The 15,071-nt window shown below is 40.9% G+C and overlaps 1 protein-coding gene across 1 annotated transcript in view; it reads right to left on the reverse strand.

Annotated features, from left to right (window-relative positions):
- rhpn1 (rhophilin, Rho GTPase binding protein 1) overlaps positions 1-15,071 on the reverse strand; it is a 129,200-nt gene that overhangs the window by 26,696 nt on the left and 87,433 nt on the right. Inside the window, exons 6-11 of the mRNA XM_028804242.2 lie at positions 13,868-13,992; positions 11,895-12,061; positions 11,585-11,772; positions 6,100-6,256; positions 4,158-4,277; positions 1,630-1,824 (exon numbers count right to left, since the gene is read on the reverse strand). Of these exons, the coding sequence (XP_028660075.1) occupies positions 1,630-1,824; positions 4,158-4,277; positions 6,100-6,256; positions 11,585-11,772; positions 11,895-12,061; positions 13,868-13,992 (952 nt within the window). The remainder of the gene's footprint in view (positions 1-1,629; positions 1,825-4,157; positions 4,278-6,099; positions 6,257-11,584; positions 11,773-11,894; positions 12,062-13,867; positions 13,993-15,071) is intronic.

Genomic DNA, 15,071 nt, shown 5'->3' on the forward strand with positions numbered 1-15,071 from the left:
TATGTATATATGTGCACACACACACCCATACTGTACATTTAATTGGATAGTCACTTCAGACACTAGAGAATTATCATTCACTGATGCCCAGTGGACAACCAATCCATGTTAAAAGATCACCACTTCTAAAACAAGGAGGCTTGTAAATCTATGTATGAAACATTTTCAATTTAGGCCTTCGGTGACCCAGACCTGTATGACCACCTACCTCCTTACTGAAATTAATTGGTTCGAGCATGAAAAGCTCTTCATGGAGGATGTTGTCTGTCCGCACAGTAACTGTAATTGGTAATACGGCATATTTTAGACAGAGAGCGGGCACTCGGTCTTTCATTGAGCATGACCAAGAATAACAGCAAGAAAAAGAAGAAGAATAGAAAGATGGGTTTGACAGTAATTCATTAAATGTAGCTTAAACTGAGGCAGCTCTTGAATGATGTAAATGGATTTGCTCTCCATTTAAAAAGCACTATATGTTGCCTTCTGGAATAATGACCGTCAATGAGTCCGACTTTTTTTGAATGCTCAGCTATATTCTGTACCTATCACCTATACTCACTTATCTCAGTCATTTGAAGTGTACGTGAATCTCTCGCATACACATAAGATAATGTATTTGCTTTTTCCTTATCGACTGCCATAAACTTGAGCAGGCTGGCAGTTATACTGTCAACCTTTAATTCTACATCAAAGCATTTTATAAATACAGATACACAGTACAACTGCTTACATCCATTTTTAGAGCAGCTGCACAGGCAGCTTGGATGACTGTAGGTGGGAATCTAAGGTGCACACTCGTGGGTGCAGATGGTTTCCCTTTCCTTTCAATGCCACAGTGCTAAGGACTAACTCAAGAGGCGGGGTGTGTACATAAATTATGTAAAATGGTTCATTTAGGATTAAAGTGTATCTTTTTCTACCTTTGGATATCGGCATAGGCCCTGGCAACTGTAAAAACAGCTCCATGGACAACAAAGGCTGAATTTCAACTTTACTTGCAATGCAGTAGTTATTAAATACAGTATACTGTAAAAAGGTCTTACATTACATAAAACTACTAAACTACTATACATTGTTGTTTTGTGCCACACCTTTGACCTTTATTTGGTTCCATAACATTTCACTTTAGGAACCACTTTCATAATATTAACATCATTTATTCTCAAACCCACTTAATCCTATTTGGGTTTGGTGGAGGGAGTGGAGATCTAGCAGCACTGGGCACAAAGCAGGAGACAGCATTGGACAGGACCCCAGTCCATCGGAAGGCCCGCTCATTCACACTTGCGCCAATTTGGATTATCCAATTACCCCGACCTATACCTCTTCTGAGTTGTGCAAGGAAATCTTGAGTATCTGGAGAAACTCCCACAAAGACAATGAGAAAATGTGCAAAGTCTACATGAACAACCACTTGGTGTGATATCTGAACCTGGGAGACTAGATTACAAGGTAGCAGTGGTAGACAGTGCACCATTATGACACCCCACAACAATACAGAAAATGAGAAAAAAATATATATATTAACCAGCACACTCAAGTAACAAATAAAATAAAGCTGCCGTAAAACCTAACCCCTGTTCTACAATCCAATAGCACCAAAATGTTTAGGCAGACTTTAGTACTCACGGTGAATGTCTGGTGCCTCTCCAGTCTCAAAGAAGTCATCCTCATGGTCAATTTCAGAATATTTGTTGAGAGAGCGCTTGTGTGTGAATGACAGCACTTCTTGCAGGATGTCTATCTTACGCAAGGTCTTGCAAAGGCTGTGTATTCGCATGGCCTCCTCATGTTTGATGATGGCTTTCTTCAAATGAGCCTTACCTATACAGACAAAAAGGAGAGGCCATAAGATGAAAATGTGATTCTGTTATGTAACAGACTGAAGAAGACCATTCCAGCTGTGCTTTTTTTATCACAGGTGTATTTTCCCTTTTTTGTCCTAAAACTGTCATTTCTTTGGACCCGTATGTTCTTGTACCTTTAAGAAAAACAGGACCAATTAGAAAATGTACACACGGCATAACATTCAGGTGTATTCAGGTTAACAGCTTTAAAAGTTGCAGCATTTTTCATTTTTGTTTATTTACTTTAGAGACATATCACATTTTTGATTATTAAATATTTTATGTAACAATGAGTCATATTAAAATATATTAAAAAAGAAAAGAATGTAATTATATGAACTGGTAGACCACATAAAATGAATGTTTTTGATAGCATTTTATAATTTCATGTGGTTAAAAACTGAACCCTGATAGGCTTAAGGTGTTGAAACAGCTTTCCTCAGATTCCAGCCGTACCTTGCTAGCCATTATGGATATAGTGAGATGTCAAGCAAAATGACATTTTTTATTGGCTAACTAAAACGATTGCAATATGCAAGCTTTTCAGTCAACTCAGGCCCCTTTGCAAGCTTTCAAGGCAATTTAGGCCCCTTCTTCAGACAAGAGGATGGGGCCTGGTTGCCTCGAAAGCTTGCATATTGTAATCGTTTTAGTTAGCCAATAAAAGGTGTCATTTTGCTTGACTTCTCACTACCATTCAAATCATGTAAAATTTTCATCGATTAATGTGCTATGAGACCAGCTATGTTCTATGGGTTGGAGATGATGGCACTGACCAGAAAGCAGGAGACAGAGCTGGAGGTGGCAGAGTTAAAGATGCTAAGATTTGGACTGGGTGTGACGAGGATAGACAGGATTAGAAATGAGGACATTAGAGGGTCAGCTGAAGTTGGACGGTTGGAAGACAAAGTCAGAGAGGTGAGATTGCGTTGGTTTGGACATGTGCAGAGGAGAGATGCTGGGTATACTGGGAGAAGGATGCTAAGGATAGAGCTGCCAGGGAAGAGGAAAAAAGGAAGGCCTAAGAGAAGGTTTATGGATGTGGTGAGAGAGAACATGCAGGTGATGGGTGTGACAGAACAAGATGCATAGGACAGAAAGATATGGAAGAAGATGATCTGCTGTGGCAACCCCTGACGGGAGCAGCCGGAAGAAGAAGAATGTGCTATTATTAGGTGTGGGTTGTGTTCCGGGTTATGACTAATTACAGTTCATATATCTTAAAAAAAGGTAGCAAGGTGGTGTGGTGTTAGTACTGTGGCCTTGCAGCAAGGAGACTGCAATTCACGTTGCAGTTGTTCCCACCATGGAGTTTGCAAGTTCTCCTAGTGTTCACGTAGGTTTCCTCCGGGTGCTTCGGTTTCCTCCCACAGTCCAAAGACATGCGGGTTTGGTGAACCAGACTTGCTAAATTAGTCGTAGTGTTGGTGTGCACGTTCGCCCTGTGATGGACTGGCACCCTGTCCAGGTGTTGCTTTGGACCCTATGACTGCTGTGATAGGCTCCGGCGGGTACCCTGCCCTGGATAAGTGGGTTTGGAAGATAGATGGATGGATATCTTAAACATGACATTTTTTTAAGAAGTTCCAGCCCGTGGCATACAAAGAACTCACATGACTCCGAGTTCCCAGCAGCACATACAGCTCTGCTGGCTTTTCAGTTGTTTGTATTGTGGATTTCTTTTGCCATCAGCATCCATAAGTGGATGCGTAAAAAAAAGGAAATTAAGTAAGTTGAAATAACTTCTCTTAAGGTAAATCTGAAACAATTATTTAATTAGTTACTAAGGTCACAAATAATACTTCTTTGTTTTAACCGAGACAAAAAATGGCCAATGCTTTCTAACATTTTGTAATTTCAAAAATTTCATATATTCAAGGCATTACACTGAAAATTGAACGTTACCAATGTTTCTTCTTTAATAAGTTTGCAGAATTTCTATGAATTCTGTCCACTAGGGGGCAAACCGTTTCATGCAGACAGACAGACAGACACAGTGGCGACAATAGGAGCGTTTGCATTTTATGTGAATGCACCAAAACAATACATTTATATTCTAAAAAACTGCAAAAGAGCAATGTATTAAATTTAAAAGATTTTACTATTAAAATCTAGTAATCTTTTATAGAAAATGCCTTTTGGAATTTACTGTAAGCAATAGTAAATGATAAATAGTACAAAGTCAGCTATAACACTGACAATTAGGACTGACATAAGTAAAAAAACAGCAATAATGGTAATATTAATAATGCTACAATTAGTGAATACTTCAGAGAAGAAATCAAGAATACATAAAATGGTTTTCCATACCAAGTTTGCGTCTTTCCTCCAAATCTTGTATCACAACACTGAGCGATGGTCCCTCTGGCATTGTGATGTGAAACTGGATCAGTGCTTTCTCAATTTCGTGCATATTGTCAACATCCTGAACTGTATGGCAAAGCATAAGAACCAACTTAAAACACTCTTAAATATGGTTTGACATTTCATTTTAATATTTTAAGCAACTTCAGCAGTATATACTGTATGTGGCACACTTCACTAACCCAATAGCAGAATGGCCCAACCTGAATTGATTCAATCAGATAAACGGATTATCGTATAGCTGAATGTACATCTCTAATGTCTCAAGTAACAGGACTACACCAACACAATAAAGAGGGGACATTCGTTTTTAGGCTTTTCTGTTCACCAATCTTACTGTACAGAAAAAAAATATTCCCACTCTATGCAGATACAGGGACAATCTATACTACTATTCAAAGGTTTTAGAACACCTCAGTTTTCCCGGTTTTTCTTCACATTTAATTAGCTGAAATGCAATGAATGACCTAAAATGGTGAAAAGGTAAGCAGTACACTGTCGGAGGCTTACATTTAAAGGATAGGTTAGCAAAAAGTGAAAAAAGGAAATTTTACAATATTGCAAATGGGCTTTCTTCAGAGAACAACTAATAGGTTACAACCTACTGATGCTTTGCAGCAGTTAAAATAAATTAAGCCTTACAAGATGAAGCAAACAATTTGCACAGGTGTCCCAACTTCTGTTGATTACTTAAAACCCCACTGTGTGTCTTAAAGCAGAGTTCGAACAGACTGAGTCACTACACCCTCTGAAGTCCTACTTGGACAATATTACACTGTAGAAAGTTAGAAATTCCAGTGATAATGGCAAGAAAAGGGCAATTAACCAACGAGCATTATTACCCTTAGATGTGTAGGCCTTTCATTTACAGATATTGCACTCAAAGTGTCAGTGGTGTCCTACACAATCCAAAGGCAACTGGAAACTGGAAGAAACTCTGATAGGAAAAGATCTGGCAGACCCAAAGTCACAAGCCAATCAGAAGATGAGTTTCTGAGGGTCACCAGTTTACATGATCACAAGCGGCTCACAGCACAACAGCTTCAAGCACACCTTTACAGTGCAGGTCAAAAAAAGCAAGTGTCAGTTTCTACTGTAAAGAGGTGACTTTATCCAGTCTGCAGCAGTCCACAGCCAGTATTTCAAGGCCCTATTTTGTCCTTTAAGGAATGGCTTTCTTACTGCCACTCGCCCAATCAAACCTGCAGCACAAAGTGGCCGAGGATGTTAACTTCCAACCAAAATTAATTCTATGCTGTATATACACAGAGCTGAGAAATCCAATCAACAACTGTGTTTTTCATGTTCAATTTGTTATTGTAATTTACTTGTGCAATTTACATTATCTAGTGCACATAAACAGGCTATTCAAACTTCACAATTTGCAAATTTCTTGAGTTCCTAATGAATTCTAAGGAATAATACATTTATAAAATGTAAGGGGGAAAAATCTGAAGAGAAATGTCAAATGACTGTGTGAATGGAGTATAGGATTTTACTTATTCAGATATATTCTCTGCATGTGTTTCTACAAGCCTAAATATCATTCAGTCAGTCATGTTCTAACCTGCTCAGTCCTGAACAGGGTGCTGGAGCCTATCCCAGCTAGCATAGGGCACAAGGTAGGAACAAACCCTGGACAGGATGCTAGTCCATTGCAGGCTGAATACACACACACACCACACTACACACGAGGGCCAATTTAGGATCACCAATTCACCTAACCTGCATGTCTTGGCACTGTGAGAGGAAACTGAAGCACCCGGAAGAAACCCATGCAAACACGGCGAGAACATGCAAACTCCATGCAGGGAGGACCAGGACTTGAACCCTGGTCAATAAGCTCAAAATTGACAGCCTAGAAGAAAAAAAATTGTAATTTCCGTACTCTCACTGTCACAAAATGCCACAGCTGCATAGTAATGAGAAAGTGCTTTGAAATGTTCAGACTTGACTTGGACCATGGTCACCCAGGAAAATGGAACGTAATCTTTTACTGGAGGTTGCGTCATTGTTTGGTACACCAGGGAATACACATCTGCTACCTGTAAAGGAGAAAATCAGATCAGGTTGTGGCAGGTGAAAGGGCAGGATGCTGAACAATGAGAATATGAGTTTAAAAATACTACACGTCAAAGCTCCTTTCAAATTCTACAGTTATCTTCAGCATGATGTTTACACTGAGTTATTTAATTGAATATTAATTTCTTTAAAAAAGATGTACATTACTGTCAGTCAGTCAGTCATTCTCCAACCCGCTATATCCTAACACAGGGTCACAGGGGTCTGCTGGAGCCAATCCCAGCCAGGGCACCAGCCCACCGCAGGACACACACACACACCAAGCACACACTAGGGACAATTTAGGATCGCCAATGCACACAGACACGGGGAGAACATGCAAACTCCATGCAGGGAGGACCCGGGAAGCGAACCCATATCTCCTTACTGCGAGGCAGCAGCGTTACCACTGCACCATTGTGCCGCTCTAAGCGTTACTGTATATACAAATATTTTGGACCATCAATTACCTCTAAAGGTATTGTGCAAAATAAAGACTTATACTCTGTAAAACCTGTTTTGGATAGCTGTAGATAATTGTACAACCTAATCTGAATAAAAATTCTATTCTTAAAAAGTACAAATCAGCTCACTGTAGTTCACCTTCTTCCTCTCCAAGGCTGTCTCCCATGGAATGGTGAGCTTGACTAACACCATTGCCCTGGCAGAGGTAGACCACAGGACAATATCTGGTCATAGGGAGGTTGTGGCAATCTCACGTGAGAGGCAGTGCACTCACCACACATTAGCTGTTAGGTGGTGATGTGATGAGAAAGATAGCCGATTAGAGACAAGGGATGATTAGGGGCCAGAATGACTAGATTGTGGAGGACAGCTTAGCCAGGACTTCGGGATACACTCAGCTCTTTACGAAGGATGCCCAGGGATCTTTAATGACCACAGAGAATCAGGACCTCGGTTTTACGTCTCATCCGAAGGACGTCGCTACTTTTACAACGTAGTGTCCCTGTTACTGCACTGGGATCCACATTCAGACCACAGGGTAGCCACCCCCTGCTGGCCCCACCAATACCTCCTCCAGGAGCACTCCAGGCTTTTCCTAGATGGTCTCCCATCCAAGTACTGGCCAGACCCAATCATGCTTAGCTTCAGGTGGATGACCTCTTCTGAAGTGCATGTGGTATGGTATGTGATATCTGTGAAATTAATATGTCACAGATACTTTGAGGCATATCACAAGTCTTTTTTTGCTTTTGGTTACATATATGATTCACCTTTCTGTGAATGGTATGAGTTAAAAGTCTAAACAGAATGACTGCTAATAATTTCATTAGTCCAGACAGCATTCCTCATCACAGCCTCAGTGTATTTATTCACCAGAGCGCTGAGAGTGGTCTTGTTGGATATCTACAATTTGCATAATGGGCAATTCCCATTTCCTTCTTGATGGCCTCCATTGTTTCAGTGTCATAGAAAACTACTATGTAAAGGCTTAATGACTTTAGTTTTGTTAAACTCACTCCTATAATTCTGAAAGGTTTTGAGAGGCTGCTGATGTCACACATTAAGGCCAGTATATCAGATACAGTATATGAATTTCAGTTTTCCTCTTCTTTTGACAGGATTAAAGTTAGTGTCATTTTCAAATAACTTCAACCACTTCTAATGTGAAGCATCCACCTGGATGGTGCAATGGCAGCCATTTTTGCGCCAGTACACTCACTACACATGAGCTGTTAGGCGGTGAAGTGGTGAAAGACAGTTAGCCAATTAGTTGTGGCAATCTCACATGAGAGGCGGTACACTCACCACACAGTAGCTTTTAGGTGGCGATGTGGTGAGAATGATAGCCAATTAGAGACAAGGGATGATTAGGGGGCCAGAATGACTAGATTGTGGAGGACAGTTTAGCCAGGACATGGGGACACACTCTACTCTTTACAAAAGATGTCCAGGGAACTTTTATGACCACAGAGAGTCAGGACCTCAATTTTACATCTCATCCAGAGATGTGCATTTTTACAGCACAGTGTCCCCCATATACAGTATGCATCTTTTACCAGTTTTATTTATTTTTTAGTTTCTATGTGTGGATGTTTGTTCTGCCGTGTCCCTTGTGTTGTGTTCCCAAAGAGGCACAACCACCTATCACTCTTTATTTAGGGACTGCTCAAAGCCAAACAGAGGCTCATAGGAACTGCAGTCCCTCCACGGTACATTGTATATGCTTAATGTTGGTGAGTTCTCCTCTTTGTCATTATTGTTTCTGTAGATTGTCTGTGTATTTGACATTTTTTTTGTCTGTGTTTAAGGGTTTTGACTATTGATTAAGCATTTGGACTTGGTAAGTGTAGAATCACTTTTTAGGCTGTTCCTGTGTGCCCTGTTTGGCTCTTTTAAGCTTTTCTACTTTAATTACCTTTTTTGTAATAAATATTTTATTTTATAAAGATTGCTTGCTTCCTTTTTGTGATCAAGCAGGAGGTTTATGGTGACCGTCATCCTTGAGGAGCTTTCAGTTTAATTTTGTGATATTTATTGCTGTTTTGCTAGCTCGCCATTTTGGGCCTGATCCTTCTGAAGTTAGTATGTGTGGCCAGACTAAAGTGTGTCTGTTTATTGGCTGAATTTTGGAGGCCTCATCTATTTTGCTTTGGAATAATCTCGATACATAGAAATTACACTGCCATGTTTGTGAGATCACACTATGCTACGTATAAATACAGCAGTAATTGTGCATTCAGGTTATTTCTTGGTAGATGCAAAAACCCTTTCTTTATTAGCGGTGGTTAGCTTCAAAACAAGCAAGCCCTAATGTCAGGTTTTAATCTTCTGGTTTTGAACTTTGTGTTCTTCAACTTTCAAACTTGTCTTGCCCCTTTGGTATTGGTTGCCCACTTTTGATTTTCTCTACAGACTGTTGACCCTTGCCTTCCATTTTTGACTACGATTATTCTCTCACGTCATCTCCTGGTCCTTTTGCTCACAATAACCCACAACACCTTGCATGTCATAACATTATCAAACTATAAAACACTTACTTTAGAAATTGGTTCTTCACAGCAGGATACTCTAAAAGCTTTTTATTTTTAAAACCTTGCACAGTTGTTCTGTTCATATTTAACAATTTCTTTTACAATTTTATTTAATACTAGCTGTGTAAGCCCGTGCTGTGAAAAGTCTGGGGTCCTACAAACTATCGAAATCGTCAGGAAAAAAACTGAAATGTAGAGATGTCAGCTACACTGGGCGTCTCTGTCCTAGGAGGTTTTGTTTTGCTGACATGCTCACATTGCTTGTGTATTAACGGCTAAGTGACTTTGTCTTTCTTTAGAGGTTTTGTTTTGCCGATGTGCTCACCTCACTTATGTACAGTGGTGTGAAAAACTATTTGCCCCCTTCCTGATTTCTTATTCTTTTGCATGTTTGTCACACAAAATGCTTCTGATCATCAAACACATTTAACCATTAGTCAAATATAACACAAGTAAACACAAAATGCAGTTTGTAAATGGTGGTTTTTATTATTTAGGGAGAAAAAAAAATCCAAACCTACATGGCCCTGTGTGAAAAAGTAATTGCCCCCTGAACCTACTAACTGGTTGGGCTACCCTTAGCAGCAATAACTGCAATCAAGCGTTTGCGATAACTTGCAATGAGTCTTTTACAGCGCTCTGGAGGAATTTTGGCCCACTCATCTTTGCAAAATTGTTGTAATTCAGCTTTATTTGAGGGTTTTCTAGCATGAACCGCATTTTTAAGGTCATGCCATAGCATCTCAATTGGATTCAGGTCAGGACTTTGACTAGGCCACTCCAAAGTCTTCATTTTGTTTTTCTTCAGCCATTCAGAGGTGGATTTGCTGGTGTGTTTTGGGTCATTGTCCTGTTGCAGCACCCAAGATCGCTTCAGCTTGAGTTGACGAACAGATGGCCGGACATTCTCCTTCAGGATTTTTTGGTAGACAGTAGAATTCATGGTTCCATCTATCACAGTAAGCCTTCCAGGTCCTGAAGCAGCAAAACAGCCCCAGACCATCACACTACCACCACCATATTTTACTGTTGGTATGATGTTCTTTTTCTGAAATGCTGTGTTCCTTTTACGCCAGATGTAATGGGACATTTGCCTTCCAAAAAGTTCAACTTTTGACTCATCAGTCCACAAGGTATTTTCCCAAAAGTCTTGGCAATCATTGAGATGTTTCTTAGCAAAATTGAGACGAGCCCTAATGTTCTTTTTGCTTCGTGGTTTGCGTCTTGGAAATCTGCCATGCAGGCCGTTTTTGCCCAGTCTCTTTCTTATGGTGGAGTCGTGAACACTGACCTTAATTGAGGCAAGTGAGGCCTGCAGTTCTTTAGACGTTGTCCTGGGGTCTTTTGTGACCTCTCGGATGAGTCGTCTCTGCGCTCTTGGGGTAATTTTGGTCGGCCGGCCACTCCTGGGAAGGTTCACCACTGTTCCATGTTTTTGCCATTTGTGGATAATGGCTCTCACTGTGGTTCGCTGGAGTCCCAAAGCTTTAGAAATGGCTTTATAACCTTTACCAGACTGATAGATCTCAATTACTTCTGTTCTCATTTGTTCCTGAATTTCTTTGGATCTTGGCATGATGTCTAGCTTTTGAGGTGCTTTTGGTCTACTTCTCTGTGTCAGGCAGCTCCTATTTAAGTGATTTCTTGATTGAAACAGGTGTGGCAGTAATCAGGCCTGGGGGTGGCTACGGAAATTGAACTCAGGTGTGATACACCACAGTTAGGTTATTTTTTAACGAGGGGGCAATTACTTTTTCACACAGGGCCATGTAGGTTTGGATTTTTTTTCTCCCTAAATAATAAAAACCATCATTTAAAAACTGCATTTTGTGTTTACTTGTGTTATATTTGACTAATGGTTAAATGTGTTTGATGATCAGAAACATTTTGTGTGACAAACATGCAAAAGAATAAGAAATCAGGAAGGGGGCAAATAGTTTTTCACACCACTGTATTAGCGGCGGGAGGAAAAGAAAAAGGGATACCATTTTGCCAATGTGCTTGCCACGCTTCTGTAATAGCAGAAAGCAGAGAGCAGACTCTCTCTTCAGCTCTTTCATTTTGCCGACATGCGTATCCTCGGAGGTGGAGCCCTTACCCCGACTCCACCTCTCACTTCCGGGCCGGACAGACACACGCACTTCCACTCGTAGACATTTATATATAAGATATGGTAGCCACTATACTCTCAAAAGTGTACTTGCAGATAAGACTTTTATTGTACTTGTTAGGATATAGCGGGTTGGATAATGGATGGATGAATATACTTGAGCTTTCTGTGTGAATGACAAATAATGTAAAACTAAACTAACTTACCCTTGCAGCTTCCTGTGCCACTTTCAGATATGCTAAGAAATCATCAGACATTAGTAGAAGCACCACCTTCTCAAAGACACATTCCTGAACTTGAGCGATCATCAGACGCACCAGCATGTTCAGCGAGGGTACACTCATGTCCAGGCTGGGTGCATTGGAAAAGTTCTCTTTCAAATAGTTAAAGGCACCTTGTTATCAAGAAAATATACAGTAGATTAGAGACTACAAGAAAAACAGCCTATTCCAAATGGTTACATTATACAGATTACTTGCTTTCAAAGGTCAACAAAACGTTTAATCGACATCTCACCTGCTGCCTTCTGAAAGGCATCTATGGCATTCTCGATACCTTGAGCATTTGCACGATCTTGACGGGCACCAATCTGTGTGAACAGTGCACCGATGTTGAATAACACACTGCCTTTTTCAAATGCAAGTGCACGCTGGCAAGATGGCACTCCTGTCAACGAGTCATACCTATAGACAAAATAAAAGTTAAATTGCAAATATAGAAAGCTAATCACCTCGGTGTAAATGTCTCAACAAATGCAAGTACACATTAACAAGATGGCACTCCTGTAAAGGTGTCATACCTGTTGATAAAGGAAACTGAAAGAACTTGTAGATGTCCCAAATGTTCCCAATAAAGCCTTAACAAATGGCAAAAATTTTGTGCTTTACCAGATACTTTACACTTAATTTTAAATTACATACAGTGGAACCTCGGTTCACAAATGCCTCGGTACACGTACAACTCGGTTTACGACCAAAAAGTTCGACAAACTTTTGCCTCGGTTCACGACCACACACTCGGTATACGAACAAGCCAGTTTCCCTTTCGGTTTGTGTGCGCTGATGATTTCCGCACGTGTTGCATTGTTCTCGGTCAGACGTGAACTGCTGATCTGCTGCAATGTAAGAGAGAGAGAGAGCAGGCAGGCTCGTGTGCTGATGAGAGAGAGAGAGAGAGCAGGCAGGCTCGTGTGCTGATGAGAGAGAGAGAGAGAGAGAGAGCAGGCAGGCTCGTGTGCTGATGAGAGAAAGAGAGAGAGAGCAGGCAGGCTCGTGTGCTGATGAGAGAGAGAGAGAGAGAGAGAGCAGGCAGGCTCGTGTGCTGATGAGAGAGAGAGAGAGAGCAGGCAGGCTCGTGTGCTGATGAGAGAGAGAGAGCAGGCAGGCTCGTGTGCTGATATGAGAGAGAGAGAGCAGGCAGGCTCGTGTGCTGATGAGAGAGAGAGAGAGAGAGAGAGAGCAGGCAGGCTTGTGTGCTGATGAGAGAGAGCAGGCAGGCTCGTGTGCTGATATGAGAGAGAGAGAGAGAGAGAACAGGCAGGCTCGTGTGCTGATGAGAGAGAGAGAGCAGGCAGGCTCGTGTGCTGATATGAGAGAGAGAGAGAGAGAGAGAGAGAGCAGGCAGGCTCGTGTGCTGATGAGAGAGAGAGAGAGCGAGCAGGCAGGCTCGTGTGCTGATGAGAGAGAGAGAGAGAGAGCAGGCAGGCTCGTGTGCTGATGAGAGAGAGAGAGAGAGAGAGAGAGAGCAGGCAGGCTCGTGTGCTGATATGAGAGAGAGAGAGAGAGAGAGAGAGAACAGGCAGGCTCGTGTGCTGATGAGAGAGAGAGAGCAGGCAGGCTCGTGTGCTGATGAGAGAGAGAGAGAGCGAGCAGGCAGGCTCGTGTGCTGATGAGAGAGAGAGAGAGAGAGAGAGAGAGCAGACAGACTCGTGTGCTAGAGAGAGAGAGAGAGAGCGCGTGCAGCTGAGAGCGAGCCTGTACGTGCAGCTGAGCAGGGAGCCTGGGTGTTTGTCAGTGTTATTCAATGTTTTTACATTAGTTTACTATTACACTGTGCATTATATGGTGCAATTAACTATATTTGTGCTTAAAAATATTTAAAAAAATATATTAACATACAGTTCGTACGGTCTGGAACGGATTAATTGTATTCACATACAATCCTATGGGGGAAATTGCTTCGGGTTCACGACCAATTCGGTTTACGACCAGAGGTTTGGAACGAATTATGGTCATGAACCGAGATTCCACTGTACTAAAAAAGCCCAGTAAAAGTGAACGATTCAAAACTCACAGAAAAGTTATGATAAGGCAATTACTATAATTTGGCAATTTTAACAATGCACGTGTGATACTGAAAGACAAATTCATTTAAAATTTACTTTCAGTAGATGTTATGGATTTTTGGCTAAACAATTTTTTATCATTTTTTTATAACCTAAATTCCCTTGGAAAAATGTTTTTGGAGAGCTAAACATTCTGCAGCATTACCAGTGAAAGTAGACCCCCAGGTTCTTGTTTGGAGGGATGAATCGATTATCAAGAAAATAAAGCTGATTGTAATACTCCATTAGCAAATCCAAACCTGCTTCATTGCGACTAGGTGTGCGCATTGCCTGAAAGATAAAATAAAAAAAGAAAGTCTTTACATAAAAGATTTGAGTACATGTTGATTTATCATCATCAGTTATGTACCAGATGCTAAACGATATAATGGGAAGAATCTAGTTCTAGTTGATCTGAATAATTATACTTATATAAATCAGAAATGTGACTGCATTTTTCTACAACAAAACTGCAAAATCATTACATTTTTGAGTTAAAAATCTGTAGTTATAGTGAAGATACTTTTTTAGTTGAAAGAATAGTACTTCAAATAAACAACAGATCACTTAAAGGATTTCCTTTTCTGTATTTCATCATTGTGTCTACACTGTATTCTTCTTCTTTTGGTTACAGTGATCCTCCACTATATCACGGTTCAGCTATCGCGTTCCCGCTATATCATGGATTTTTCTGTGGATCATATCTAATTTTATACTTACATTGTACACTACGGTAGACAAAGAGATTTGTGTTACAGTACCCAGATGATTTCTTACGAGGCCCATTATCAGCTGAAAGAGGAGACGCAACCAATCAGAATGGGATTTTCATTCTCTTGGGCTCTGATTAGGTGCTGCTAACTTGGTGTAATCTCATAAGAACAGCGAGTGTGGGTCCCTGACGCATCTCAGTTCTCTGCGTATTGCACACCTTGCTTGTGGTCCGATTGTTGTGAGCAAACTTTTTTTGAACTTTTCATTTTGTTTTAAGCCCTACGATGGCTCCGAAGCGTCCTGCATCTTCTTAGCCTTTTGGTAGTAGTGAGCCTAAGGCCCAGAGGAAGACCTTGACCATTCAGGAGAAGGTAAAACTCCTGGATATGCTTCGGGAAGGAAAGCGTTACATGGACGTTGCTCGCCATTACAAGTTTACATGAGTTTAAAGCATGTGGAAGGGCTATTTTAAGACTTAAAACTATAAAAAAAATGTTTATTTATATGGTCTTTCTATATCGCGGATTTTCACCTATCGCTGATGGGTCTGGAACGTAACTTCCACGATAGACGGGGGATCACTGTACTCCCATTTAGGGGCTGTTGCAGCGAATCATCCATCTCCATCTCTCCCTGTCTTTTACGTCCTTTTCTAC

Source organism: Erpetoichthys calabaricus, chromosome 6, assembly GCF_900747795.2.
Source record: "Erpetoichthys calabaricus chromosome 6, fErpCal1.3, whole genome shotgun sequence".
Classification (NCBI taxonomy): Eukaryota; Metazoa; Chordata; class Cladistia; order Polypteriformes; family Polypteridae; genus Erpetoichthys; species Erpetoichthys calabaricus.